Here is a 27,676-nt window from a genome sequence, read left to right as displayed (position 1 = left end):
GTATATAAATACAGAAAGAAAGAAAGAAAGAAAGAAAGAAAGAAAGAAAGAAAGAAAGAAAGGAAGGAAGGAAGGAAGGAAGGAAGGAAGGAAGGAAGGAAGGAAGGAAGGGCGAGCTCAACAGGTGGGGGCAAGTTGTTTTTGCTGAGAGGTCCTCATGGCAGAGAGTTTCCGCATGTCCAACCCCCCTCAAATTTACTGGAAACGAAGAGTCAAGGTCCAGGGCCAGAGAAAGAGGGAGGGACATTCCCGGACTCCTTATGTCCACCTCCCTCCAGCTTTAGGTTCTGAAAACCGAGTCAAACTGGCAACCATGAAGACGTTTTGGCTGGTCCTGACCTCTCTCTTCGCCTTTGCAGCCGTTGGCACAGGGCAGGTGAGCTTATTTTTTTGCAACGCTTTTATTCCTCTTACAGTATTTTAAATGTATGTGCACAGAGAACAGAAAGCGGACAGAGAAAAGTTTCCCTTCCTCTCTTTTTAGTTTTAGAGATAAGGAGAGGAAGAGGCGACATGAGAGAAGTTTGTAAAACTATGGAGAAAACCTCTCCTCCTTCTCTCAAAAGATTAGAACTCGTAGGCACTGAATGGAAGGTTGGAAGATTCAGAATGGACTAAAGGACATTCTTCTTCATGCAGCAGATAGTTAAACTATGGAACTCCTTGCCACAACAGGCAGCAATGGCCATCAACTTGGATGGCTTTACAAGTACCTAGAAAAGACCACAGGCAAGATAATATTCCATCTTTTTCATAATAATTTTTATTAGTTTTCAACCATGATCCAAATAATAGCCTCTTTATAACAATTCCAATTTATAATACAATTAGTAACACCAATCGTTCAACCAAATTATATGTTAGATAAGGTGGCCCCCCGCATGATAGAGTTGATGGTTTGATGATTTTCTCTATCTCTGCGTTCCAAAATCTGATTAATTTCAATTATATTCCAGTCATCATAATAATCCCTTATGCAACAACTGCAATATTAACAACTTCCCATTGTACTGACACATTAAATGATTTATAAAACTGCAAGTGAGGCACTCAAACAACATCCTTGCTCTTCCTGTGTGTGGCATTTATTCTGTCCGTGGTGCTGCTTCCAGGTAATATTTCATCTTAGACAGCTATGAGAATACATAATGGCAAAAATGACGGCATCCATCAGGGGCTGCGCCAATCAAAAATTCTATACAGAATGGGAATGCATAGGGGAAATACATGAAGATGTATGGTGTTAAAGCAGAACTCTTCATAGGCAATTCTTAAGCGTGTAAGGACAAAAGAAGTAATTATAATTTATTAGTTTTCATGTTATTTTATTTTGTTAAAGCAACTAGGAAAAAATATTATGTTGGGAAGATCTCGCACAGGTGAAGCGAAGCCGTGGGGAGGAGGGGAGGGTTAGAATGAATTTGGGAGATAAAATAATATATGGGACAGCAAAGGATATAATAGATTCTTATAGAATAGTAATATATTGTAACCAGAAGAGAAGTTCAAAAGGGGAAGTAAATGTATTTTTAGTATTTTCATTATTGCAATAGTTATTATTATTTCTTACTGGCAGGAGGCAATTTTAACTTGGACTTCTTCGTTTTGCTGTCTGTATAATTTTCTTAAGTCAATTTAAAAAGAGAGAGAGAGAGAGAGAGAGAGAGAATACATAATACGCGAAGTGCATTTTGGAAAAAACGCTTTATTCCTGCATTGCAAGAGGTGGGGCAGGAGAGGGCTCTCATGGCCGAATCCTGCTTGTGGGGTTCTCATAAGCACCTGGCCGCTGTGAGAACAGGATACTGGGCCCAGTGGGTCCCTGGCCCGATTCAGCAGCCAGACGTTCCTTATTCTCTTAGTTCCTAACCAAATAAATTCTGGGTTCTCAGCCGTGGAAGTTGTGCCTTCCAGTTCTGAGAGTGGCATTGGTTGTGGTTTCTCAGCGAAGAAGAGGCGAAAGCACTCTGTGCGTGCTCCGATGCCCTTTATACTGTGTTACGGAAGGGGGGGGGCATGTCTTCTTCACCTTCTTCGCTACAATATATTTGCTCAATTTCTCTAGGACTCCATCACCCCTCCCCTGTCCTCCATAATCCCTCAAGGTGTCAAGACCCTAATCCTGTCAGATGGTCCAGTCAAGCCCTTCCTCCGGGCAATGCTAGGTGACGGGCAATGCATATCTGTGCCATTGTCTTGCCATCACCTGTACTCAGGAAACGTTTATGCATATCTCTTTACTCTGTGCAACCCCTACCTTACTGAAGTGCTGATCTATGCAACCCCTACCTTACTGAAGTGCTGATCTGTGCGACCCCTACCTTACTGAAGTGATGATCTGTGTAAACCCCCACCCACCTTCCTGAAGTGCTGATCTGTGTAATCCCACCTCTTGTGATGTATTTGTGACGTTTTTTGCACTGTATTCTGGGACATGGAGGGAGTTTCAAAAACTCATGTCACCCCTTTCTCACTGTTCAATCTCGCCTTGAACCTGTTGCGCAATAAACTTGGATCTTCTGCTGCTTGCTCCTGTCTCCGGCTGAGCTCATTTTCCTCCGCAGGGACCCACGGACTTAGTCCGATGAGCTGGGTGGCAGAGCAGCCTCGCACCCAGATTTTGCCGTAACAACTGTTAGTGGTTCTTCCTTGGTTTGAGCCCCAGCACAGCCAATATGACCCGCTAGTCTGAGCCCATCCTAAGCCACAGCAAAGAATCCATCAGACGTCAGAATGTTGCCTCTGTCTGGGTGACTCTCTGGTTTCCCGGATCCTGCACCATGCCAGATTCCCAGAAGGCCCAGGAGCCAGGAGGGAGAGGACGGACTGTCCATCACCTCTTCTGATATTTACCTGACCCTGCCGCTGTCTGCAGGGCTTGTGCAATAATGCACACCTTCTTTCAGGAACTCTGGACAGCAATTCGTGAAATTTGGATGCAAAGGAGCCCCATAGCCCCATAGCCAGGCCCCAATGAAAGGCAAACAGCATAGGCTCTTCTGTTGAACTATCATGTCAACACCCACCCACAAAGAAGCAGCAGAAATTGTTTCTTTTTTTCTTTTTGTTAAAATCTCATCTTTTTCTTTCTTTTCAAGTTTATACATTTCACTGATTTTCATTAATTTTACAATCATTTTGACATTTCAAAACTTGACTTCCTTCCCCCTCTTTCCTTAAATTTATTTTTAACATCTTCTGCATATCCAAATTTAATTTCCTCATTTATTCATCTTCTTTAAATATATACTCTTATGAAACTGCAGGTTATTACAACCTGCCAGTGTTTTTATCTGTTTATAATTTATCTGTAAATATTCAACAAACCATTTTTATTCTTTTATTTAAAAAATGGTATCTTGATTTCTTACTCTTCTGGTAAGTTTCGCCATTTCTGCATATTCCATCAGTTTTTGCATCCATTCTTCCTTTGCTGGGACTTCTGCTTCTTTCCATTTTGGGGCAAGAAACATTTTTGCTACTGTACATGAAACATGGATAGGTTTCTATACATTTTAGGTAGTTCTGTCCCTATAATTCCCAAAAGAAAGGCTTCTGGCTGTTCTTTACAAAGGTTGTTTTAAACATCCTTTTCATTTCATTATATATCATTTCCCAGTAAGCTTTGACCTTACTACAAGACCACCACATATGATAAAAAGAACCTTCTTTCTCTTTACATTTCCAACACTTACTTGATTTAGATTTATAGATTTTTGCCAATTTACTCAGTGTTAGATATCACTGATATATCTTTTCCATATAATTTTCTCTTAAACCATAACATGCTGTAAATTTTATATCCATATTCCACAATCGTTTCCATGCTTCCATGTCTATATCTTGACCAATATCTATTGCCCAATGTATCATGTACAGTGGTACCTCGCATGACGAATGCCTCGCAAGACGAATGCCTTGCAAGACGAAAGAGTTTTCCGTTTTTTGAGTCATTCCGCAAGACGAATTTCCCTATGGGCTTGCTTCGCAAGACGAAACGTCTTGCAATTACTTGGGAGTTTGTTTCCTTTTTCTTTAAGACGCTAAGCCGTTAATAGCCGCTAAGCTGCTAATAGCCGTGCTTCGCAAGATGAAAAAACTGCAAGATGAAGAGACTCGCAGAACGGATTAATTTCGTCTTGCGAGGCACCAATGTACTTGTTCATCCTTTGTCTCCCAGCAGATACTGGTTTCATCCTTCTGCCATTCCTTCTTTTTTCCGGACCCCAAGTACAGAATAACAGATTAGGATGATGCACTTTGTCTCTCCATGTCCAGAATGACCCACCAGCAAGACCACCCCCAACTAGGTGTGCCAAGGGGTCTTGTGCTCCTCCCCCCAAAAAATTTCAGGGAAGGGCTGCCCACTGGCAAACCCACCGCAGTCACACCCCTCACAGGCGCCTTCAAGGTTGCGTGGGGAAAAGGAGGCAAACTGCATGGCCCACCCGTCATGTGCGCAACATATCTGCATGCCACAAGGCATATCTGCATGCCACAAGGCACAGGGCGTCGACAGGCCTCTCTTCCACCCTCTTTTAATACCCAACGGTCATTTGCACCTCCTGCGCCCCAGTGCCACCCCCTTAGTGCTTCCCCCCCCCCTAGTAATCCCATTCCCCATGATTTAATAAATCATATGAAACAATTGAGCTCCATTGTGGGCTTTTATTAGGTCCCATCATGCTCATCGTCTCAACAGATTCCGCACTGGGTTGTGTATTTGTTTCGTAAAAATTATATATTGCTTGATTATCCTCTTTTTAAAAGCAGTTTACAAAAGATGAAACAATAAATTAATCAACAAATCTACGATGGGAGTTGAAAACATGCAGAAAGTTAAATACTAAAAGAAGGCCTGAAAGAAACACTGACCTTCTAAGCATCCGGACAGGCTTGTCCAAGCAAGAATATTTTAAGCAGGTGCCGAAAAGAGCACGGCGAAGGTGCTTGGTTGGCATCAAGAGGCAGGGAGTTCCGCAGGGTCCGTGCTGATTTCAAATGTGGGGGCAAGTTGGTGCGCCTGCCCCCTAGACCAAATCCCTGCCTCAGATGCTGCACAGCTTTGTCTGACGGCAGCCAAGGCTAGACGATCGGCACTTGGCCCTGCCAGATTCTCCTTGACACAGGGGGAGCCGGTGGCTTCTGGGTTTGTGTCTCCAGAGATTGTGAATCCACAGCAGGGCCATCCCTGAAAGGAGAGGAGATGGAGGACTGGTGGAGCCACTTGGGAAAAGCTTTCTTTTCTCCCACAACCGAGCTTGGTCTCAGTATTAGACAAGGTTGAACTGCCATGCCCTGTTGTGCAACTGTCCGGCACTCCCCATTTCACTCCTTCTGCAGGAGGCTTCCAAGAGAAACGTCCGATCGGTGGAGGACACCTTGCTAGGCGCCCAGAATGTCTGGGGATGTAGGGGCTGGAAAGTGGGCAGAGGGAGCCCTCCTGCCTTGTCCAGAGACCCTTGCCATCAAAAGCCCCCTTGATATCCGCTGGGTCAGCTTCGCAATCCGGCAGCCCAAGGAGATGGCCTGGAAACATTGCCCTGTCCCGGACTCTCTTTTGGCTCCATGGCGGAGATTTCTCTCTGCCTGTTCCTGCAAGAGCCATGGGCTGGCTGGGAACAGGGGCAGCACTTTGATGTTCTTTTTCCTCCATGAACAGGAGCGGAGACAACACTGGCCATGGTACTGCCCCGGTTGCTACACAGCTATTCATCAGGTAAGCACAAAAGTTTTCCACAAAGAGGAGGAGAAGTGCGGAGCTGGTCTCTGAGCTGCTCCTCTGTGGACACTGAGACGGACTGGCAGCTAGTGGATTTGAAAAGGTAAATGAAGGAAGAGTCATAGAAATACAAACTTAATCCGTTCCAGAAGTCCGTTCCAAAACCAAAGCATTCCAAAAGCAAGACGCGTATTACCATTGAAAGCAATGCAAAGCCGATTAATCCGTTCCAGACTTTAAAAATCCTCCCCTAAAACAGTAATTTAACATGAATTTTACAATCTAATGAGACCACTGATCCATAAAAGGAAAGCAATAAACAATGTACTACAGTCACACAATTAATCAGTAGCTGAACTGGGTTCCACACAGTCACAAAAATGAAAAGAAAAAGGCACAAAAACACAAAATGGATAGCAAAAACAGACAGACCTCAGTGTAACACTCAAAATGAAGAATGTTTGGCTTCCGAAATTGTCCGCAAACTGAAACAATTACTTCTGGGTTTGCAGTGTTTGGGTTCCAAGTTGTTTGAGTACCAAGGCGATTGAGAACCAAGGTACCACTGTAATGGGGGGAAAGATTCCAGTCTGGGCAGATGCTCTTTTGCAGTGCTCATACCTCTTTCCCAAATGCCAATTCTTCAGGGTTTTAAAGAGGGCTTTGGAAAATATCCCCTGTGGGTGGGGAATGGCTATGTGACTGCCAGCCAAGCTAGCCAATCAGCGCTCTGCACAGCCAGCTGCTCCTTGGCAAAGAGGAAGCGCCGGCATCTAGCCTTGCGTCTTAACCCACAGCTGGTTTGCTGGACAGAAGATGGACAGCTGGGGGGGGGTCCTCTCTCAGGAAATGCTCTCTTCCCCCCACCCCTCCACCTGGCCTAAGCATTATACCATATTGAATTGCAGGTCCCTCTGCAGAAAGAGCAGCCTTTCCGCGACCCAGATCATATGCCCACCTTACCAACACTGGATCCAAGCCAGCAGGTACGTCTGGCCCTGGGGTGGCGGGAGAAGGAAACCCTGTCTTGTCGGGAGTCCAGCCTAAGAGATGTTTGCCCAGCTTGGCAAGGCTCTCATTCACGGGTGAAAAAGGAGTCCTTGTGGGACTGAAGGCAAGGAGAGATTATTCCAGGCTGAGGTGATGGCAAATCTGAGCCTTCCAGAGGCTGCAGGAGAGAGTAAGGACTCATCCCACCCTCTGTTTGTCGCACACTTCCTGTTGTTGTTTAGTCGTTTAGTCATGTCTGACTCTTCGTGACCCCATGGACCAGAGCACGCCAGGCACTCCTGTCTTCCACTGCCTCCCAGAGCTTGGTCAAACTCATGTTGGTAGCTTCCAGAACACTGCCCAACCATCTCGTCCTCTGTCGTCCCCTTCTCCTTGTGCCCTCCATCTTTCCCAGCATCAGGGTCTTCTCCAGGGAGTCTTCTCTTCTCATGAGGTGGCCAAAGTATTGGAGCCACAGCTTCAGGATCTGTCCTTCCCGTGAGCACTCAGGGCTGATTTCCTTCAGAATGGAGAGGTTTGATCTTCTTGCAGTCCATGGGACTCTCAAGAGTCTCTTCCAGCACCAGAATTCAAAAGCAGCAATTCTTCGGCGATCTGCCTTCTTTATGGTCCAGCTCTCACTTCCATACATCACTACTGGGAAAACCAGAGCTTTAACTATACGGACCTTTGTTGGCAAGGTGATGTCTCTGCTTTTTAGGATGCTGTCTAGGTTTGTCATTGCTTTTCTCCCAAGAAGCAGGCGTCTTTTAATTTTGTGACTGCTGTCACCATCTGCAGTCATCATGGAGCACACTTCCTGGGCACAGGTATTTCGGAAGCATCTCTGCCTCTGACTACGGAGGCAAAGCGTGGCCCTTGTGGCTATTGGCCGTCGACAGGCCTCTCCTCCACCCTCTTTTAATACCCAATGGTCATTTGCACCTCCTGCGCCCCAGTGACACCCCCTTAGTGCTCCCCCCCCCCAAGTAATCCCATTCCCCCTGATTTAATAAATCACATGAAACAATTGAGCTCCATTGTGGGCTTTTATTAGGTCCCATCATGCTCATCATCTCAACAGATTACACAGCGGGTTGTTTGTTTGTTTCGTAACAATTATATATTGCTTGATTAACCTCTTTTTAAAAGCAGTTTGCAAGAGATGAAACAATAAATTAATCAACAAATCCACGATGGGAGTTGAAAACATGCGGAAAGTTAAATACTAAAACAGGCTGAATCAAACACTGACTTTCTAAGCATCTGCCCAGTCTTGTCCAAAAAAGAATGTTTTAAGCAGGTGCCGAAAAGAGCACGGCGAAGGTGCTTGGTTGGCATCAAGAGGCAGGGAGTTCCGCAGGGTCTGTGCTGCTTTCAAATGTGGGGGCAAGTTGGTGCGCTCTGCACAGCCAGCTGCTCCTTGGCAAAGAGGAAGCGCTGGCATCTAGCCTTGCGTCTTAACCCACAGCTGGTTTGCTGGACAGAAGATGGACAGCTGGGGGGGGGTCCTCTCTCAGGAAATGCTCTCTTCCCCCCACCCCTCCACTTGGCCTAAGCATTATGCCATATTGAATTGCAGTGCCCTGCGGAGAAAGAAGAGCCGCTTTTATACGACCCAGCTCGCTTTCAGATTCATATGCCCAGCTTGCAAGCACTGGATCCAAGCCTGCAGGTACGTCTGGCCCTGGGGTGGCGGGAGAAGGAATCCCTGTCTTGTCGGGAGTCCAGCCTAAGAGATGTTTGCCCAGCTTGGCAAGGCTCTCATTCACGGGTGAAGTAGGAGTCCTTGTGGGGCTGAAGGCAAGGAAGGGGATTAGTCCAGGTTGAGGTGATGGCAAATCTGAGCCTTCCAGAGGCTGCAGGAGAGAGTAAGGACTCATCCCACCCTCTGTTTGTGGCACACTTCCTGTTGTTGTTTAGTCGTTTAGTCGTGTCTGACTCTTCGTGACCCCATGGACCAGAGCACGCCAGGCACTCCTGTCTTCCACTGCCTCCCAGAGCTTGGTCAAACTCATGTTGGTAGCTTCCAGAACACTGTCCCACCATCTCGTCCTCTGTCGTCCCCTTCTCCTTGTGCCCTCCATCTTTCCCAACATCAGGGTCTTTTCCAGGGAGTCTTCTCTTCTCATGAAGTGGCCAAAGTCTTGGAGCCTCAGCTCCATGATCTGTCCTTCCAGTGAGCACTCAGGGCTGATTTCCTTCAGAATGGAGAGGATTGATCTTCTTGCAGTCCATGGGACTCTCAAGAGTCTCCTCCAGCACCAGAATTCAAAAGCATCCATTCTTCGGCAATCAGCCTTCTTGATGGTCCAGCTCTCACTTCCAGGCATCACTACTGGGAAAACTAGAGCTTTAACTATACCAACCTTTGTTGGCAAGGTGATGTCTCTGCTTTTTAAGATGCTGTCTAGGTTTGTCATTGCTTTTCTCCCTAGAAGCAGGCGTCTTTTAATTTCCTGACTGCTGTCACCATCTGCAGTGATCATGGAGCACACTTCCTGGGCACAGGTATTTCGGAAGCATCTCTGCCTCTGACTACGGAGGCAAAGCGTGGCCCTTGTGGCTAGTGGCCGTCGACAGGCCTCTCCTCCACCCTCCTTTATTTTATTTTTGTTATAATTTTTTAATCAGATTTTCAAAAATAAAGGAAAAAAGAGAATGAAAGAGAGAGTGAGAGAGAGAGAAAGATAAATTTACATCAAAAGATCATACACATTCTACATGTTGAGATTTCTCTGAATTGCCTCACTTTCCCCCATCTCATTCTTGGATCCTTTTAATTCTATTTTCAACTGTGTATCAATAGTTCTCCAGAAACCAATGTTCCCACTGTTGAAGGACGTGTGGGTCCAGAATTGGCCTCCAAAGTCACTTACGGACTGTCTGTTAAAACCGTGTTTATAGAAGACAATCTTACTCGGCTACGAGGGATCGCCAAAGAAGAAGAAGAAGAATACTTCTCCAATTTCTCATCTTCCTAAGTTATCTATACTTTCCGATACATTACAAGGGTATTTAGAATCCTGCTAATGTTTCAATCTGTTTGCAATAATTTTGTATATACAGTGGTACTTCGGGTTACATACGCTTCAGGTTACAGACTCCGCTAACCCAGAAATAGTACCTCAGATTAAGAACTTTGCTTCAGGATGGGAACAAAAATTGTGTGGTGGCAGCAGGAGGCCCCATTAGCTAAAGTGGTGCTTCAGGTTAAGAACAGTTTCAGGTTAAGAAAGGACCTTCGGAACGAATTAAGTACTTAACCCGAGGCACCACTATACATTATAAGCATTTCCCATCCTTTTTAAAATTTCCTGTCTTCTTGGTCCCTGAGCTTTCCAGTTAATTTTGCCATTTTGGCATCGTCCATCAACTTGCTTTGCCATTCTTCTCTGGTCAGGGCTGTCTCTTCCTTCCATCTCTGGACAAGCAACGTCTGAGCGACTCTTGTAGTATACATGCACAGTGTCTTCTGATCTTTTGGGATCTCGGTACCTATAAATCACAATAAAAAAACTTCTGGTTTTTAAACAAAGGTTAATTTCAACATTTTTTCATTTCGTTATATATCATTCCCCAGAATTTTTTGATTACATTACAGTTCCACCACATATAATAAAAGGTACCTCCTCCATCCTCCTTGAAAGCCCAAGTGTCATTTACACCTCCTGTGCCCCAGTGCCACCCCCTTGCCTCTTAGTGCTCCCTCCCCCCCAGTAATACCCTCAATGATTTAATAAATCATATGAAATTATTGAGCTCTGGCTTTTATTATTTCCCATCACGCTCATCATCTCAGCAGATTCCGCACTGGGTTTGTTTGTTTGTTCCTTTCGTAGAAATTATGTATTGCTTGTTTTTTAAAAAACATAAAAAAGCAGTTTACAAAAGATAAAAATAACAAATCCACGATGGGAGTTGAAAACATGCGGAAAGTTAAATACTAAAAGAAGGCCTGAAAGAAACACTGACCTTCTAAGCATCTGCCCAGTCTTGTCCAAAAAAGAATGTTTTAAGCAGGTGCCGAAAAGAGCACGGCGAAGGTGCTTGGAGGCAGGGAGTTCCGCAGGCTCCGTGCTGCTTTCAAATGTGGGGGCAAGTTGGTGCGCCTGCCCCCTAGACTAAATCCCTGCCTCAGATGCTGCACAGCTTTGTCTGACGGCAGCCAAGGCTAGACGATCGGCACTTGGCCCTGCCAGATTCTCCTTGACACAGGGCAAGCCGGTGGCTTCTGGGTTTGTGTCTCCAGAGATTGTGAATCCACAGCAGGGCCATCCCTGAAAGGAGAGGAGATGGAGGACTGGTGGAGCCGCTCGGGAAAAGCTTTCTTTTCTCCCACAACCGATCTTGGTCTCAGTATTAGACAAGGTTGAACTGCCATGCCCTGTTGTGCAACTGTCCGGCACTCCCCATTTCACTCCTTCTGCAGGAAGCTTCCAAGAGAAACGTCCGATCGGTGGAGGACATCTTGCCAGGCATGGATCAAGGCGCCCAGGTATGTCTGGGGCTGTGGGGGCTGGAAAGTGGGCAGAGGGAGCCCTCCTGCCTTGTCCAGAGACCCTTGCCATCAAAAGCCCCCTTGATATCCACTGGGTCAGCTTCGCAATCCGGCAGCCCAAGGAGATGGCCTGGAAACGTTGCCCCGTTCCGGACTCTGTTATGGCCCCAGGGCAGAGATTTCTCTCTGCCTGTTCCTGCAAGAGCCATGGGCTGCCTGGGAAGAGGGGCAGCACTTTGATGCTCTTTTTCCTCCATGAACAGGAGCGGAGACAAAATCAACGGAGGTACTGCTCCAGTTGCTACACACCTCTTAATCAGGTAAGCACAAATGTTTTCCACAGAGAGGAGGAGAGGTGCAGAGCTGGTCTCTGAGCTGTTCCTCTGTGGACACAGAGACAAACTTGCAGCTAATGGATTTGAAAAGGAAAATGAAGAAAGAGTCATCGAAATATAGCGGTAACTTGGTTCTCAAACTTAATCCGTTCCGGAAGTCCGTTCCAAAACCAAAGCTTTCCAAAAGCAAGGTGCATTTTCCCATTGAAAGCAATGCAAAACCGATTAATCCGTTCCAGACTTTGAAAAACCACCCCTGAAACAGTGATTTTAACATGAATTTTACAATCTAACGAGACCATTGATCCATAAAAGGGAAGCAATAAATGATGTACTACAGTCACACAATTAATCAGTAGCTGAACTGGGTTCCACACAGTCACAAAAACGAAAAGAAAAAGGCAAAAAAACACAAAATAGATAGCAAAAATAGACAGACATCAGTGTAACACTCAAAATGAAGAATGTTTGGCTTCTGAAAAATGTTTGCAAACCGAAACACTTCTGGGTTTGCAGTTTTTGGTTTCCAAGTTGTTTGAGTACCAAGGCGTTTGAGCATCAAGGCACCACTGTAATGGGGGGAAAGATTCCATTCTAGGCAGATGCTCTTTTGCAGTGCTCATACCTCTTTCCCAAATGCCAATTCTTCAGAGTTTTAAAGGGGGCTTTGGAAAATATCCCCTGTGGGTGGGGAATGGCTGTGTGAGTGCCACTCAAGCTAGCCAATCAGCGCTCTGCACAGCCAGCTGCTCCTTGGCAAAGAGGAAGCGCCGGCATCTAGCCTTGCGTCTTAACCCACAACTGGATTTGCTGGACAGAAGATGGACAGCTGGGGGGGGTCCTCTCTCAGGAAATGCTCTCTTCCCCCCACCCCTCCACCTGGCCTAAGCATTATACCATCCTGAATTACAGGTCCCTCTGCAGAAAGAGCAGCCTTTCCTCGACCCAGATCTCCTTCGGATTCACATGCCCACCTTGCCAACACGGGAGCCAAGCCTGCAGGTACGTCTGGCCCTGGGGTGGCGGGAGAAGGAATCCCTGTCTTGTCGGGAGTCCAGCCTAAGAGATGTTTGCCCAGCTTGGCAAGGCTCTCATTCACGGGTGAAAAAGGAGTCCTTGTGGGACTGAAGGCAAGGAGGGATTATTCCAGGCTGAGGTGATGGCAAATCTGAGCCTTCCAGAGGCTGCAGGAGAGAGTAAGGACTCATCCCACCCTCTGTTTGTCGCACACTTCCTGTTGTTGTTTAGTCGTTTAGTCGTGTCTGACTCTTTGTGACCCCCTGGACCAGAGCATGCCAGGCCCTTCTGTCTTCCACTGCCTCCCGCAGTTTGGTCAAACTCATGCTGGTAGCTTCGAGAACACTGTCCCACCATCTCGTCCTCTGTCATCCCCTTCTCCTTGTGCCCTCCATCTTTCCCAGCATCAGGGTCTTCTCCAGGGAGTCTTCTCTTCTCATGAGGTGGCCAAAGTCTTGGAGCCTCAGCTTCAGGATCTGTCCTTCCCGTGAGCACTCAGGGCTGATTTCCTTCAGAATGGAGAGGTTTGATCTTCTTGCAGTCCATGGGACTCTCAAGAGTCTCCTCCAGCACCAGAATTCAAAAGCATCCATTCTTCGGCAATCAGCCTTCTTTATGGTCCAGCTCTCACTTCCATACATCACTACTGGGAAAACCAGAGCTTTAACTGTACAGACCTTTGTCGGCAAGGTGATGTCTCTGCTAGTGACTACATTATCTCATGTTAAATAAGTTGGAGTTCTTGTTATTAAACATACCAAGGAAAAAGCACACCAAGAAGTCAGGCCAACTTTTATCTCTAATTCTGTAATGAATTCTTGTGTTATACATATCTTTATGAGTTTGAGTCTGTAATCTCTGTTAGAGTTTGTAATCTCTATTTGAGTTTGTAATTCTTGTCAGAATACATACTTTTGAATGGATTAGTTTTTGTTACAACTGACTATTAATTTGCGAGGAGGGACCACTCCCACTGTTGAAACTTACATTGGCCTGAGTTCTTGGTGTGCTTTTTTCTTGGTACATTATCACATGAACACTGTTCCACAGCATTTGATATTTTCATTTACATACATTCATTCGGAATAAGGTGGGTTTATGAAGCAATTTTATATCCCCCCACCACGCCGATGAAGAATTCTACAAAGCAGTACTCAGTATCCGGAATCACTGCTCAGTGTTGGACATCATATTTGCTGAATACGCGAAGCTTCACAGCTTGTCTTTCATCGTACAAAGTCTGGTACCTCGCTTCATTTAAAGATTTTCAGAGACTTTGAGACTAAAGATTTCATTTTCTCATTCTGTTTAAGCAGAAGTTGGAGGGCGACCTGTCAGGGATACTTGAGCTGAGATTCCTGCATTACAAGGGGTTGGAATGGATGACCCTTCAGGTCCCTTCTAACTCAAAATTTGATGACTCTAAGACATACCCTCCAGCATTCCTCAGATGAAAATAGGGACATTTCCCACTCCCCACAAACGGATCCTTCTTGACTCCCACCCCCAGCCCCGCCACAGAACATTTCATTTCAGAAGCAGTTTTTAGGGAAGGTTTGAATGTTTGAAGTTTTATTGTTTTATAGAAAGGAATGCAAAACCGATTAATCGTTCCAGACTTTTAAAATCCTCCCCTGAAACAGCAATTTAGCATGAATTTTACAATCTAACGAGACCATTGATCCATAAAAGGGAAGCAACAAACAATGTACTACAGTCACACAATTAATCAGTAGCTGAACTGGGTTCCACACAGTCACAAAAACGAAAAGAAAAAGGCAAAAAAACACAAAATAGATAGCAAAAATAGACAGACATCAGTGTAACACTCAAAATGAAGAATGTTTGGCTTCTGAAAAATGTTTGCAAACCGAAACACTTCTGGGTTTGCAGTTTTTGGTTTCCAAGTTGTTTGAGTATCAAGGCGTTTGAGAATCAAGGTACCACTGTAATGGGTGGAAAGATTCCATTCTGGGCAGATGCTCTTTTGCAGTGCTCATACCTCTTTCTCAAATGCCAATTCTTCAGAGTTTTAAAGGGGGCTTTGGAAAATATCCCCTGTGGGCGGGGAATGGCTGTGTGAGTGCCAGCCAAGCTAGCCAATCAGCGCTCTGCACAGCCAGCTGCTCCTTGGCAAACGAGGAAGCGCCCGCTTCTGCCCTTGCGTCTTAACCCACAGCTGGTTTGCCACTCCAAGGACAGAAGATGGACAGCTGGGGGAGGGAGGTCCTCTCTCAGGAAATGCTCTCTTCCCTCCACCCCTCCACTTGGCCTAAGCATTATGCCATCCTGAACTGCAGGTCCCTGCGGATGCAAATAAGCCACATTTACAAGACCTAGATCTCGTTCGGATTCATATGCCCAGCTTGCAAGCACTGGATCCAAGCCTGCAGGTACGTCTGGCCCTGGGGTGGCGGGAGAAGGAATCCCTGTCTTGTCGGGAGTCCAGCCTAAGAGATGTTTGCCCAGCTTGGCAAGGCTCTCATTCACGGGTGAAGTAGGAGTCCTTGTGGGGCTGAAGGCAAGGTAGGGGATTATTCCAGGGTGAGGTGATGGCAAATCTGAGCCTTCCAGAGGCTGCAGGAGAGAGTAAGGACTCATCCCACCCTCTGTTTGTGGCACACTTCCTGTTGTCGTTGAGTTGTTTAGTCGTGTCTGACTCTTTGTGACCCCTTGGACCAGAGCACGCCAGGCACTCCTGTCTTCCACTGCCTCCCACAGTTTGGTCAAACTCATGCTGGTAGCTTCCAGAAGCTAGCTGGTAGTTTCCAAAAGATAAAGATAACAAATCCATGATGGGGGTTGAAGACATGCGGAAAGTTAAATACTAAAAGAAGGCCTGAAAGAAACTCTGACTTTCTAAGCATCCGGACAGGCTTGTCCAAGCAAGAATGTTTTAAGCAGGTGCCAAAAAGAACACGGCAAAGGTGCTTGGTTGGCATCAAGAGGCAGGGAGTTCCAAAGGCTCCGTGCTGCTTTCAGGTGTGGAACAGGTGTGAAAAGCGGTTTGGTGGGCACAGGCAGGGGGGTGAGGTTTGTTGGGGTGTCTCCTACCTCCTTCTTTCCCCTTTCCCTGCAGGAGCTGTTGTTCAAGTCCAGGACGAAGAGGTCCGCCAGGGGGGCTGCCTCAGCGCGGGCCAGGGGGAAGCAGCGCTCGGGTGCCCGGGCCGTCTGCCGGGGATGCTATTCGGGGCTGATGATCGTGGCCCCGCCTGGCCAGGGGAGCAAAAACGAGACTTGGATCGGGAGCCACTCAGAGTCCGAGGGAGATTCCAGCGAGGAAGACACTCTGTCTCCCAAAGCCTGAGACCCCACCCAGGGCGCAGAGTCCTCGCCGGACGCTGAAGAACAGACCTGGCGGGGACACCAAGGATCATCTAGTCCAACCCTCCCGTCACACAGGAATCACAGCTAAACATGCTGTTGGAAGTATTTTAGTGTTCCTTTCAAATTATGTGTTATCACCGATTGTAACCTTGTAAACTGCTTGGAAGACATTTTGACATGTAAGAAGTCAATTAGTTAATTAACAAAACATGCAATAAATAATCAATAATTTCAATATTTGTATTTCTTTAAAAAAAATAGAATAGCAGCTGGGGGGGGGAGGATTCTGGAATTTGGGAACAGGCCGGGGTGAGGGGATTGTAAACCCCTGCCTTGGTTTACAAACTTAATCCGTTCCAGAAGTCCGTTCCAAAACCAAAGCGTTCCAAAACCAAAGTGCGCTTTCCCATAGAAAGGAATGCAAAACAGATCAATCCATTCCCAAGAAAGTAAAATCTCTCTCTGCCTCCATTTCTTCCCCTTCTATTTGCCAGGAGGTGATGGGACCAGTGGCCATGATCTTCGTTTTTTTGATGTTGAGCTTCAGACCATATTTTGCGCTCTCCTCTTTCACCCCCATTAAAAGGTTCTTTAATTCCTCCTCACTTTCTGCCATCAAGGTTGTGTCATCTGCATATCTGAGGTTGTTGATATTTCTTCCGGCGATCTTAATTCCGGCTTGGGATTCATCCAGCCCAGCCTTTCGCATGATGAATTCTGCATATAAGTTAAATAAGCAGGGAGACAATATACAGCCTTGTCGTACTCCTTTCCCGATTTTGAACCAATCAGTTGTTCCATATCCAGTTCTAACTGTAGCTTCTTGTCCCACATAGAGATAAGGATTACGGACTCAAATAGAGATTACAAACTCCAGCAGGGATTACAGACTCAAACTCATAAAGATATGTATAACACAATAATTCGTTACAGAATTAGAGACAAGAGTTGGCCTGAGTTCTTGGTGTGCTTTTTTCTTGGTATATTTAATAAAAAGAACTCCAACTTATTTAACATGTGAGAATGTAGTCACTGCACATATTGCGCATGTACGTGGTCATCGCGTTGCCTAGACATTGCTGACATTCTCTTTGCAACACAGGGGGTTGTTTGGTTCCTAAAAAGAAGGCAAGCCCACCGCCTCCAACCCTTTCAGCCCCCTACTCACCCCCCTGCTCCCATGTTTTCCTGCCCCATCACCTGCCCCAGGTGTGGGGTCAAGTGGAAAAAACCCTAGATGAGCAGCAATCAGGATTTCTCTCTGCTGGATTTACTAATGTTTAACAACTGGCGCCGCCTCCGTGACTCAACCTCTCCTGACTGCTACGGCCGGACGGGGAACATAAAGCAGCAAGAGGAGTCGGGGCAAGCATCCTGCAGAGACCCCCTTCGCAGGACCCTCGGAGATGGGGCCCTGGCTGTCCTGGAGCTTAGCTGCCACCTTCGCTCTTGTGGCCTTTTCCGACGGGGGATATGGGGCGGAGGCCCCCAATGGTCTTCCAGAGAAAGAGGTTGGTACTCTGTGGGGTGAAAGGGGTTTTTTTTCATGTGTCTGGTGGTCCCACAGACCTCTTTCCCCATCTCATCGCTTGTGAAGAAAGCCGGTTCCAGTTCTTGGAGTTGAACCGCGCTTGTGATGTTTCTGGTTTGATACGGGGCAGGGGGGGGATGTTAGACCCTCCAAGTGTCCCTATTTCCCAGGGACAAGCCCGGATTTAGAGAAGCCGTCCCAGTTTTTGATATGATCTCCAGGAATGTCCCGCTGTTCCTGAGGGCATCTCTATTTTCATCAGTGAAATGTTAGTGGGTATGGAGTTATGTGACCCCTGAGCCAAGGATATACGTAGTTCTATAACCTTTAGAAGACACCTGAAAGCAGCCCTGTGTAGGGAAGCCTTTTAAGTCTTTTAAGGTTTTATTATGTTTTTATATATGTTGGAAGCAGCCCAGAGTACTGGGGCAACCTAGTCAGATGAGTTACTTCTGGGTTTTGGTGCTTGCGCATGTGCAGAAGACCTAATCACAACCCACGCGTGCGCAGACGCAGCGCTGCATGTTGCGAACGTGCTTCCTGCATGAATCACGTTCACAACCCGAGCGTCCGCTCTATTATTATTATTATTATTATACAGGACAGCCCTATTTATCATCAGAGAAGTGTTGGAGGGTATGAGATGTTTGGGATCATTAGGTATTACAAGGCCGTCTGACATACCGTAGTATTTTTAGAGATAATATGTAATGTGGGGGGTTGGGGGTTGGGAGGGAGTATCTTCAACATTTATCCTAATCCTCAGCTGTTAAGGAGCTACAATTTGGAGATTTCAGAACTGGAAGAGATGTGGAATGCATGAGGCAGCTGTAACTCAATGCCAGAGCACCCCCTTTGCATGCAGAAGGGGTCAGGATCAGACCTTGACGTCTCCTGTCTGTCTGAAACCCTTGGGAGTCACTGCTGGTCAGTGTAGACCCCCAGACATGACTGAGTTAGATGCCCTAGTGATCCAATTCACCATAAGGCAAGATCTTATGTTTGGCGTACACCGGAAAGCACCTGATTTTGGTTCCCCGATATCCATATCGGGTTGGTATCAGTGCCGGCTTTACGTATAAGCTAAACAAGCTATAGCTTAGGGCCCCACTCTCTTGGGGGCCCCCAAGAAATTTAAAGGAAGAAAAAACTGGATGTACATTTCCAAGATATAAGATAAAAAGCAAATAAATTAAAACCTACACACAGCAACAGTGTTTTGTGTTGTGTAGGCTCCTATAATGTAAGTCATGGGCCCCGCCTACTCCCTAAAATATCAATGGTTTGCTATTATTATTTCATGTTATAGCAAATTTCTAGAGACGAGATGATGAGTCTTTGTAAAGTGTGTTTATAAAGAACTTTTCTTCTTGCCAAATGCCAATGTGTTTGCATTATTAAGTTTGTTATGAATAAAAAATCCTTTTAAGTTAGAGCTTAATAATTATTTCACTATTAATATACTACTTCTGAATTGTATTTCAGTTCAACAATTAGCCTGCTCCCTAAAATATCACTGGTTTGCTCCTTTCTATATATAGAGTGCCTACATTCTGCATGTGCAAATGGCTTTAATAATAATAATAATAATAATAAATAAATAAATAAATAAATAAATAAAATTTATTTATACCCCGCCCTCCCCAGCCAGAGCCGGGCTCAGGGCAGCTAACACCAATAAAATTTCAGTAAAAACATAATGGGGGGGGGGGAGAGAAAAAGAAAGAAAAAAATTAAAATGCAGCTGTCAGGGACTCAGCGGGAGCACAGAGAGGAGAGGAGATGGAGAGTGAGGGGGAGCAATCTGAGGGCAGCGTAGGAGAAGATGACAGCAGCCCGAGAGATTCCATGAGCCTCTCCAGCGAATCGGAAGATTCACAGAAGGGGGCGCCGATGGGCAGGGCAAGGGGCGAGCCAAGGGGGACACCCCAGAAGCAAGGGGCCAGCGGGGACTCCCAGAGCAGCAGTTGGAAATCAGGACCAGCTTCCCCACCAGAGTGCAGTGGGGGGGAGGAGTTCCAGGTGTCAGAGCCCACATATGCACCACCAGTGAGAGAAGATGAGTCAGGGTTGACCACGCCTCCATCGGAGAACGAGGGAACGGTCAAGAGGAAAGTTGCAGGCTGGGCGCGCGCGCCAAGTTCAAAGGTACAGGCGAGCGGCACAGAAGGTAGCCCGGATAGGGAACCAGGTCCTAAAGCCCGCCGGAAGGAGGGGCAAGAATCATCAGGGTCAGCGTCAGAGGAGTCCAGGAAGGATGAAACCCTAGCGGGCAGGAGGGCCCAGAGGAGAAAGGAACTTAGGAAGAGGTGGAGCAAGGCGAGAGTCTTAAGCTGGTGTGGAAGGGGAGGAGACTCAGACGGGACTTCGCCGGTCTAAGGTCGAGACGTAGAGCTGCACGCTGCGGCTTTAAAATGGAAACTGAACCTCAATAAAGACTTTTGTACATAACTACAGCCTAGCGTTGGTCCTCTGTGAGCTGGGACCTGGAGGCAGCTCTGACAGCAGCCTTATTTTAAAAGTCAAAACCATAAGGGGAGGGAAACATAAGAATCAGACTGAGTCCAAACCAAAAGCCATATACCCTGTTTTGGGAAGCTTTTAATGTTTGATGTATCACAGTATTTTAATATTCTTTTGGAAGCCGCCCAGAGTGGCTGGGGAAGCCCAGCCAGATGGGCGGGGTATAAATAATAAATTATTATTATTATTATTATTATTATTATTATTATTATTATACCTATGAGGTCCATAAATTACCATATAGCATATATTCAACACAAAAATCAACAACAATTTGGATAGCTGGACATAGAAAGGGCCCTGTTACTTTCAGGAGCTGAGGGCCACATCAAACCTCAATCCGGCCCTGGTTGGTATATTTGTTAGGACAACAAGAATGTCATGAAATACGCTTGCCATCTTCCGAGCTCTTCACAAATTGGCACCCACACGGTTTTGTGGGACTTTGCAGAGGACTCTGGTGGCGCCTTCAACATGGAGAGTCGTAGCCAAACAACTCGTTCCCATGCATGCAAAGATTTACACCTGCACAGTGGAACCTCTCTGCTCTTTCCCCCCTCGGTATCCTATAAATCTATTCTGACAGTTCCCTCAACACTTAACAACAACAACAACAACAACAACCACAACTTATTATTTGTAATCCGCCCATCTGGCTGAGTTTCCCCAGCCACTCTGGGCGGCTTCCCACAAAGCTTAAAAATACATTAAAATGTCACACATTTTAAACTTCCCTAAACAGGGCTGCCTTCAGATGTCTTCTAAAAGTCGGATAGGTGTTTATTTCCTTGACATGTTCCACAGGAGAGCGTTCCACAGGGTGGGCGCCACCACCGAGAAGGCCCTCTGCCTGGTTCCCTGTAACCTCACTTCTTGCAGTGAGGGAACCACCAGAAGACCCTCAGAGCTGGACCTCAGTGTCCGGGCAGAACGGTGGGGGTGGAGACGACGCTCCTTCAGGTATACTGGGCTGAGGCCGTTTAGGGCTTTCAAGGTCAGCACCAACACTTTGAATTGTGCTCGGAAACGTACTGGGAGCCAATGTAGGTCTTTCAGGAAAGATGTTATATGGTCATGGCAGCCACTCCCAGTCACCAGTCTAGCTGCCACATTCTGGATTAGTTGCAGTTTCCGGGTCACCTTCAAAGGTAGCCCCTGAGAGCCTGGTGCCCGGGTGCCCCACATCCCTAGTGCCTATGGGTAAGACAGCCCTGGCTCTAAGCAATAGCTTGTTTAGCTTATATGTAAATCCAGCACAGGTAGTGCTGTGGGTTAAACCACAGAGCCTAGGGCTTGCCGATCAGAAGGTCGGCGGTTCGAATCCCCACGACGGGGTGAGCTCCCGTTGCTCGGTCCCTGCTCCTGCCCACCTAGCAGTTCGAAAGCACGTCCAAGTGCAAGTAGATAAATAGGTACCGCTCTGGCGGGAAGGTAAACGGCGTTTCCGTGCGCTGCTCTGGTTCGCCAGAAGCAGCTTAGTCCTGCTGGCCACAAGACCCGGAAGCAGTACGCCGGCTCCGTCAGCCAATAAAGCGAGATGAGCACCGCAACCCCAGAGTCGGTCACGACTGGACCTAACGGTCAGGGGTCCCTTTACCTTTAAATCCAGCACTGAGTGTGGAAGCTCAAGGCATTGGACTGCCCGCTGAGAGGACAGGGTGCAAGAACAGGATCGGGACCCTAACCCAGCAGCTAGGTTTTCCTTAGGTTCTCAGGCCCTCCACTGATGCTGAAATCCTAATCGGAGACTCTCTGCCATTTGCTGTTGATCTTGCAGGAGGACCCTGGGAAGAGGGACCTGGAGGTGCTGCGGATTCCCAGGACAACCCAGCGCCAGAGAAGCAGAATGACCGCTTACCGAACCGGCAGCCTCTCCGCCCTCAGCAGAGGCCTCATGACGAACTTGGTGAGTGTCTGGGCTGTTGTGTGACATCAAAGATGTCTCACCCTGAGTCAGAGCGGTGGTCCATGGTGGTCCATGCCACTGACTGGCAGCAATTGCTCTCCAGGGTTTGGGTCTCTCTGAGCCCTACCTGGGGATGTTGGGGGTTGGCACGAGAACATATCAAGACCCACCTGGATCAGGCCAAAGGGGGCTCATCTAGCCCCGCATCCTGCTCACACTGGCCAACCAGGTCCCCCTTATGAGAAAGCCTAATGCAGGATCTGAGCATGAGAGCACTTTTCCCTCCTGGGGCTACTGGGATTCAGAAACATTACTGCCTCCTGCTGTGGCTCGTAGCCATCAATAGCCCCCTCCTCCTCCAGTCCTCTTTTAAAGCCATTTTGGCCATCGCTACTTCCTGTGTCGGGGAGTTCCACAGCTAAACTACGCATGGTGCAAAGAAGCAATTTCGTTCACCTGCGCCGAATCTTCCAGCCTTCAGCTTCATTCCAAGTTCTAGTGTTACAGGAGGCTGTACCCACTTCCTCCATGTAACGCATAACTTTGCAAACTTCTTCTTTTTAATTAATATTTTGTTAAGTTTCCAAAAATAATAACGAAAGCATCAGCAGCAAATTTTTAAACCATAATTTGGATTGACACCCCTCCCCTCCCTCTCTTGCTTCCATTATTTAATACTCGTTCACACACGTCCTTAAATCCTTGTACTCTTAATATTTCAATTTTAAACCTTCATCTTATTACAAGCGACTTTTAAAAGTTATACTGATGGAAAAATCAACACACAAAGCTTAAACAATATGCATTGAACATGTGTCCCTTTTTAAAAACTCAAAGTCCTCTTTCTTTCTTGGGTTTCAAGTTAACTAATTTGTCCTGCATAGTTCAGTAGATTATTTTGCCCATCTTCTTTGGCGGAGATTTCTTCCTTCTGTAGGAGCTGGCTAGTCTGGCTAGTCGGTTTTGGCCTGGGATCCACTCTTGAGTACTGGAACAAAGTCTCTCGTTCAAAAAGTCCAACAAAGCCTGGACATGTCATAATTTCATTTTTTTTTTAACAACAGTCATTTTCCGCATTCCTTTCCAGTCTTCTCCCAGGCCTAATTTTGCAAAATTCTATTCCGTTTGCCTCTCGCCCGCCTTTTCTCCCAACCAAGAAGTCTGTGGCCTTCTGCATGCGCGGCACCTGCCCTCTCCGTGCCAAGATGCTCAGACAGGGCAGCCCCCCCTGGACCCCCCGGGACACTCTGTCCTCTTGGGGCTTAATCTGGCTCCAGGAGGGAATGTCCTCTTGGTAATCCAGGACAGCCAGGCAGTCTAAGGACTCCTCATTCTGCTCCACGGAACACATGAGCCCAGAGATCGCGGCCACAATGCGGCCAGAGTCCAGTTGCAATCCTTTCTATCGGACAGGCTCCAAAACACGTTTTGTCTCGGCCAGCTCCCTCTGAAGTTGGATCCAAGGAAGATTCCTGGAGAGAGACAGGGAGGGAGACTGCGAGTTTTGCAGACTGATAATCTCCCATCTCCTGCTTTAGCTAGTAAATTCCTCAGCTGAGCCACACAAGCCTCTCGGCTCAGTTTCACAAACTATGGAGCCATAGAACCATAACCCATTGGTCTGTAAGGGTGGAGGTGCTCTTTTACTATACAGGACTATTTCATTTTAATTTTTTGATGACGATATTTTTGTTTCTTTCTTTCTACTTTTCAAGTTTCTACATTTCACTCCTTTTATACATTTCGCTCATTTTGCAATCATTTCGACATTTCAAATCTCGACTTCCTTTCCCCTCTTTCTGCGGTTCCTTAAATTCGTTTTTAATACCTTCTGCATATCCAAATTAACTTAATTTGCTCATTCGTTCATCTTCTTTAAATATGTACTCTTATAAAACTTCAGGTTGTTACAATAATCCTGCCAATGTTTTAATCAGTTTGCAATTTATCTGTAAATATTCAACAAAACATTTCCATTGTTTTATAAAAAAATATTGTTATCTTGATTTCTTATTCTTCCGGTAAGTTTCGCCATATTTGCATATTCCATAAGTTTTTGTATCCATTCTTCCTTTGCTGCAACTTCGGCTTCTTTCCATTTTGGGGAAAGTAACAGTCTTGCAGCTGTAGTCGCATACATGAATAAGTTTCTTTTTTTATTAAAATATATTTTTATTAAATTTTACATAACAAATTGAAATTCAAACATTAAACACCCTCATCATCATTTAAGATTCCCTGAATCCTTCGACTCCCCTCCGCCCTTCCACGGTTACCATTATCAATCTCCCCCCGCACCCAGCGGCTTATCTTATTTTCTCTATTTTTTTAAAGAAAAATAATCTATTTTTACCATAGGTTTTTTTGTACATTACAAGCATTACTCAAATCCTGCCAAAGTTTTTCATTTTTTTACAGTGTTCTCTTAAATACATTATAATTTTTTCCCATTCTTTCTTAAAATTCTTCTCTTCCTGGTTTCTGATTCCCCCCGTCAATTTTGCCATTTCGTCGTAGTCCATCATCTTCATCAGCCATTCCTCTCTGGTACATGAATAAGTTTCCATACAGTTTAGGTAGTTCTGTCCCTATAATTCCCAAAATTTGGGGAATAATTAATTTCGGGTTTTAAGCACCGGGAGCTCCTTCGGGTTTTCAAAATAGAGGTAAAAAGGTAAAGGGACCCCTGACCATTAGGTCCAGTTGTGGCCGACTCTGGGGTCACGGCGCTCATCTCGCTTTATTGGCCAAGGGAGCCAGCGTACAGCTTCCGGGTCGTGTGGCCAGCAGGACTCAGCCGCTTCTGGTGAACCAGAGCAGCGTGCGGAAACGCCGTTTACCTTCCCGCCGGAGCGGTACCTATTTATCTACTTGCACTTTGACATGCTTTCGAACTGCTAGGTTGGCAGGAGCAGGGACCGAGCAACGGGAGCTCACCCCGTCGTCGCGGGGATTCGAACCGCCGACCTTCTGATCGGCAAGCCCAAGAGGCTCGGTGGTTTAACCCACGGCGCCACCCGCGTCCAAAATATAAAATAAAAGCAAATAAAATAAAATCTACATCCAGCGTTTTGTCCTATGATATAATTCATGGGTCCTGAGGGTGTGGCATGCTGTCCGCAGCGGTGTGCTGTGCATCCTGGGGGTGTGATGGACGTCCTGGGGGCGTGGCATGCCACTTGCAGGGGCGTGGCACCTGCCACGGTGGGGGTGCGCGATTCGCGTGTCCCAGGGTGGTGGCCACGATGGTACCCCCTCTCCGATGGTGCCAGGGGCAGTACGCTCCCCCTGCCCCCCCTGCCGTCCGCCAGTCTTTCCAACTCTGCACTCTGCACTTTCCTCCCTCACAGAGCGCTCCAGAAAAAGAGAGAGGAGAAAAGGTCCGCCACGAGAGAAGAGCAAGCAGAAACAGGGACCTTTGCTGGGGATGCGACGGGACTCTGTTACCCAGCCGCGCAGGAAGCAGAGAGGTAATCCTGTTGTCTATGCTCCGTTAAACTCTAGGTTAGATTATGGCAGTGCCGGATTTACGTACAAGCTAAACAGGCTATCGCTCAGGGCCCCACTCTCTTGGCCCCCCCCCCAAAAAAAACCCAACCAGGATGTATATTTCCAAAATATAAGTTAAAAAGCAAATAAAATAAAACCTACATCCAACAACAGTGTTTGTGTGTTGTGTAGACTCTTAGGATGTAAGCCTGCTCGCCTGCTCCCTAAAAATATCACTGCTTTGCTCCTTTTTACATATAGGGTGTCTACATTCTGCATGGACTGGTTCCATGGCAATATGTGCAAATGACTTTAGATACCTATTAGGTCCATAAATTGCCATATAGCATATATTCAACACAAGAAAACAGAGACAATTTGCTGTTGACAAAGGACAGTTGGACATAGAAAGGGCCCCATTACCTTCAGTAGTTTAGAGCCTCATCAAACCTAAATCTGGCCCTGGATTACGGCAACATATTATATGTAGGGCTGCCTCAGCTGGTGAAGAATTTGGCAGCTAGGTAGCTGACTGGGGCAAGGAGGCACACCCTCCAACATTTCTCCCATGAAAATAGGGACGTCCCATTCCATAATGATAATTTTACTATTTATACCCTACACATCTTACTGGGTTGCCCCACCCATTCTGGGCAGCTTCCAACATATAGAAAAACACAATAAAACATTAAACATTTTAAAACTCCCCTATACAGGATTGCCTTCTGACAGCTCGAGGGTCGGATAACTCCAAACCCTCCAATATTTCTCCAATGAAAATAGGGACATCCTAAGGAAAAGCGGGACATTCCGGGATCAAATCAGAAACTGGGACGGCTTCTCCAAATCAGGGGTGTCCCTGGAAAATAGGGACACTGGGAGGGTCTGAGGTGGTTTGAGCATCTTACACCCATCCTGGTCTGACTGTGCTGGCTGCCAATTAATTTCCGGGCCCAATTCAAAGTGCTGGTTTTGACCTATAAATCTTAAACAGCTCAGGATCCCAATACCTGAAGGTCCGCCTCTTTCCGTATGAACCTACCCAGACCCTGAGATCATCTTCTGAGACCCTCCTTCGTGTGTCTCCTCCACGAGAGGTTCAGAGGGCGGCAACACGAGAACGGGGCCTTTTCTGCGGTGGCTCCCCTTTTGGGGAATGCTCTGCCCAGGGAGGTTCGCCTGGCTCCTTCATTATATCCCTTTAAGCGCCACATAGATGGCTGATAGAGTGATTTAGGGCCTTTGAAAACCTTCAGTACTTTCCCTTGGTATAACAGGGTCCATGTTTCGTAACCCTGTCTTGTTTAATCATAAATAGCTCCAGTCACCGCCTTCCTTGCCTGTGGTTTATTTGTTTTGGTTTTGTTTTATGTTTGTTTTCGTTTAACAGGGGTATATAATTGCATATGGATTGTGCATATTGCCATCAGATCCTGTTTGTTAACACCGTATTTTGCAGAATCTTGTATAACCTTTTTAATGAATAGCTAGCTAGATAGCTAGCTAGACAGATAGCTAGATAGATAGCTAGACAGATTAGATAGATAGATAGATAGATAGATAGATAGATAGATAGATAGATGATAGATAGATAGATGATAGATAGATAGATGAAAGATAGATGATAGATAGATAGATAGATAGATGATAGATATAGATAGATAGATGAGGAACAACTGTTTAGAAATCGCTGCCTGCATTGTGGTTTTATTTTCCTCTTCCCTCCAAGTTCCTTTCCCCTTGCATGCCATGTATTTTTTTTCCAGATTGTGAGCCTGAAAGTAAGGATTGTGTTGTTTTGATTGTACATAGGTCACTCTGGGAGCCTTTCTGGCTGGAGAGCAGGGAACAAAGTGTTGTAAATATGTCAGTATAAATAAATTTTCTCATGCCTTCCTGTCTCCTGGCACAGGGCGACTCCAGCAAGAAACCCAGAAGCAGCCAGAAGAATAGGGACTCTGATTCTCTGGAGGTGCCGTTGAGCCATCACAACGTTACAGAGGACGGTGAACAGAAAAAGGCCAGTGAATGGTTGCCGCAAATGAAAAGAAAAGGTTAAAAAGAAGAACATGCAACATTTCCAAGCAACCTGAAGATCATCACTGGCGATGAAGGAATTGTGGATGTTAAGTGAGCAACGTTGTTTTCATGGGCAATTTGCTCCCCTTCTTAACCGTCTCTGGATTCTTTTCTGCAGAATAAGAATGAGGGAAGCCTTGAAAAAGCCTTGGAGAATCCAGCAACTGGGGTTAAGCAAGGGATCTGCTTGCTCTCGAGTTGCTCTCCTTCTCTGGAATCCATAAAAGTAAAATAAAAAGTATTTGCCACCTGTGAA

The 27,676-nt window shown here is 46.3% G+C and overlaps 1 protein-coding gene and 1 long non-coding RNA gene across 4 annotated transcripts in view; both read left to right on the top strand.

Moving 5' to 3' along the window:
* The window catches only part of LOC307199339, a 68,468-nt gene that overhangs the window by 4,486 nt on the left and 36,306 nt on the right, over positions 1–27,676 (top strand). The window lies entirely within an intron of this gene.
* Positions 130–27,676, top strand: LOC307199232 (uncharacterized protein). 3 transcript variants are annotated; one of them, XM_079946999.1, is made up of 11 exons: positions 130–376; positions 5,344–5,400; positions 5,666–5,719; positions 6,631–6,708; positions 8,295–8,387; positions 11,145–11,210; positions 11,477–11,533; positions 12,461–12,550; positions 21,724–21,852; positions 25,203–25,322; positions 27,254–27,676. In XM_079946999.1, exons 1-11 carry the CDS (start codon positions 158–160, stop codon positions 27,398–27,400), a joined length of 1,110 nt encoding a protein of 369 aa, XP_079803125.1. In that variant the 5' UTR covers positions 130–157; the 3' UTR covers positions 27,401–27,676. The 3 variants fall into 3 exon arrangements, with proteins under 3 accessions (XP_079803125.1, XP_079803126.1, XP_079803127.1); XM_079947000.1 differs by lacking the exons at positions 21,724–21,852; positions 25,203–25,322; positions 27,254–27,676 and adding exons at positions 14,866–14,958; positions 15,645–16,497 and having other exon boundaries at positions 170–376; XM_079947001.1 differs by lacking the exons at positions 21,724–21,852; positions 25,203–25,322; positions 27,254–27,676 and adding an exon at positions 15,645–16,497 and having other exon boundaries at positions 191–376.

This window comes from Podarcis cretensis, assembly GCF_951804945.1.
Source record: "Podarcis cretensis genome assembly, chromosome: 12".
Classification (NCBI taxonomy): domain Eukaryota; kingdom Metazoa; phylum Chordata; class Lepidosauria; order Squamata; family Lacertidae; genus Podarcis; species Podarcis cretensis.
The sequence above is the reverse complement of the archived record's forward strand: the minus strand, read 5'-3'. Positions and strand labels throughout refer to the sequence as shown.

What these genes read in the sequence shown, in the direction of transcription:
- LOC307199232 (XM_079946999.1), top strand. Translation starts at nt 158, where the DNA reads ATGGCAGAGAGTTTCCGCATGTCCAACCCCCCTCAAATTTACTGGAAA. An exon ending in CCTTGCTAGGCGCCCAGAAT is followed by an intron (nt 5,401 to 5,665) that starts GTCTGGGGATGT and finishes CATGAACAGGAG; the next exon opens with CGGAGACAACACTGGCCATG. An exon ending in GAGGCCTCATGACGAACTTG is followed by an intron (nt 21,853 to 25,202) that starts GTGAGTGTCTGG and finishes CCTCCCTCACAG; the next exon opens with AGCGCTCCAGAAAAAGAGAG.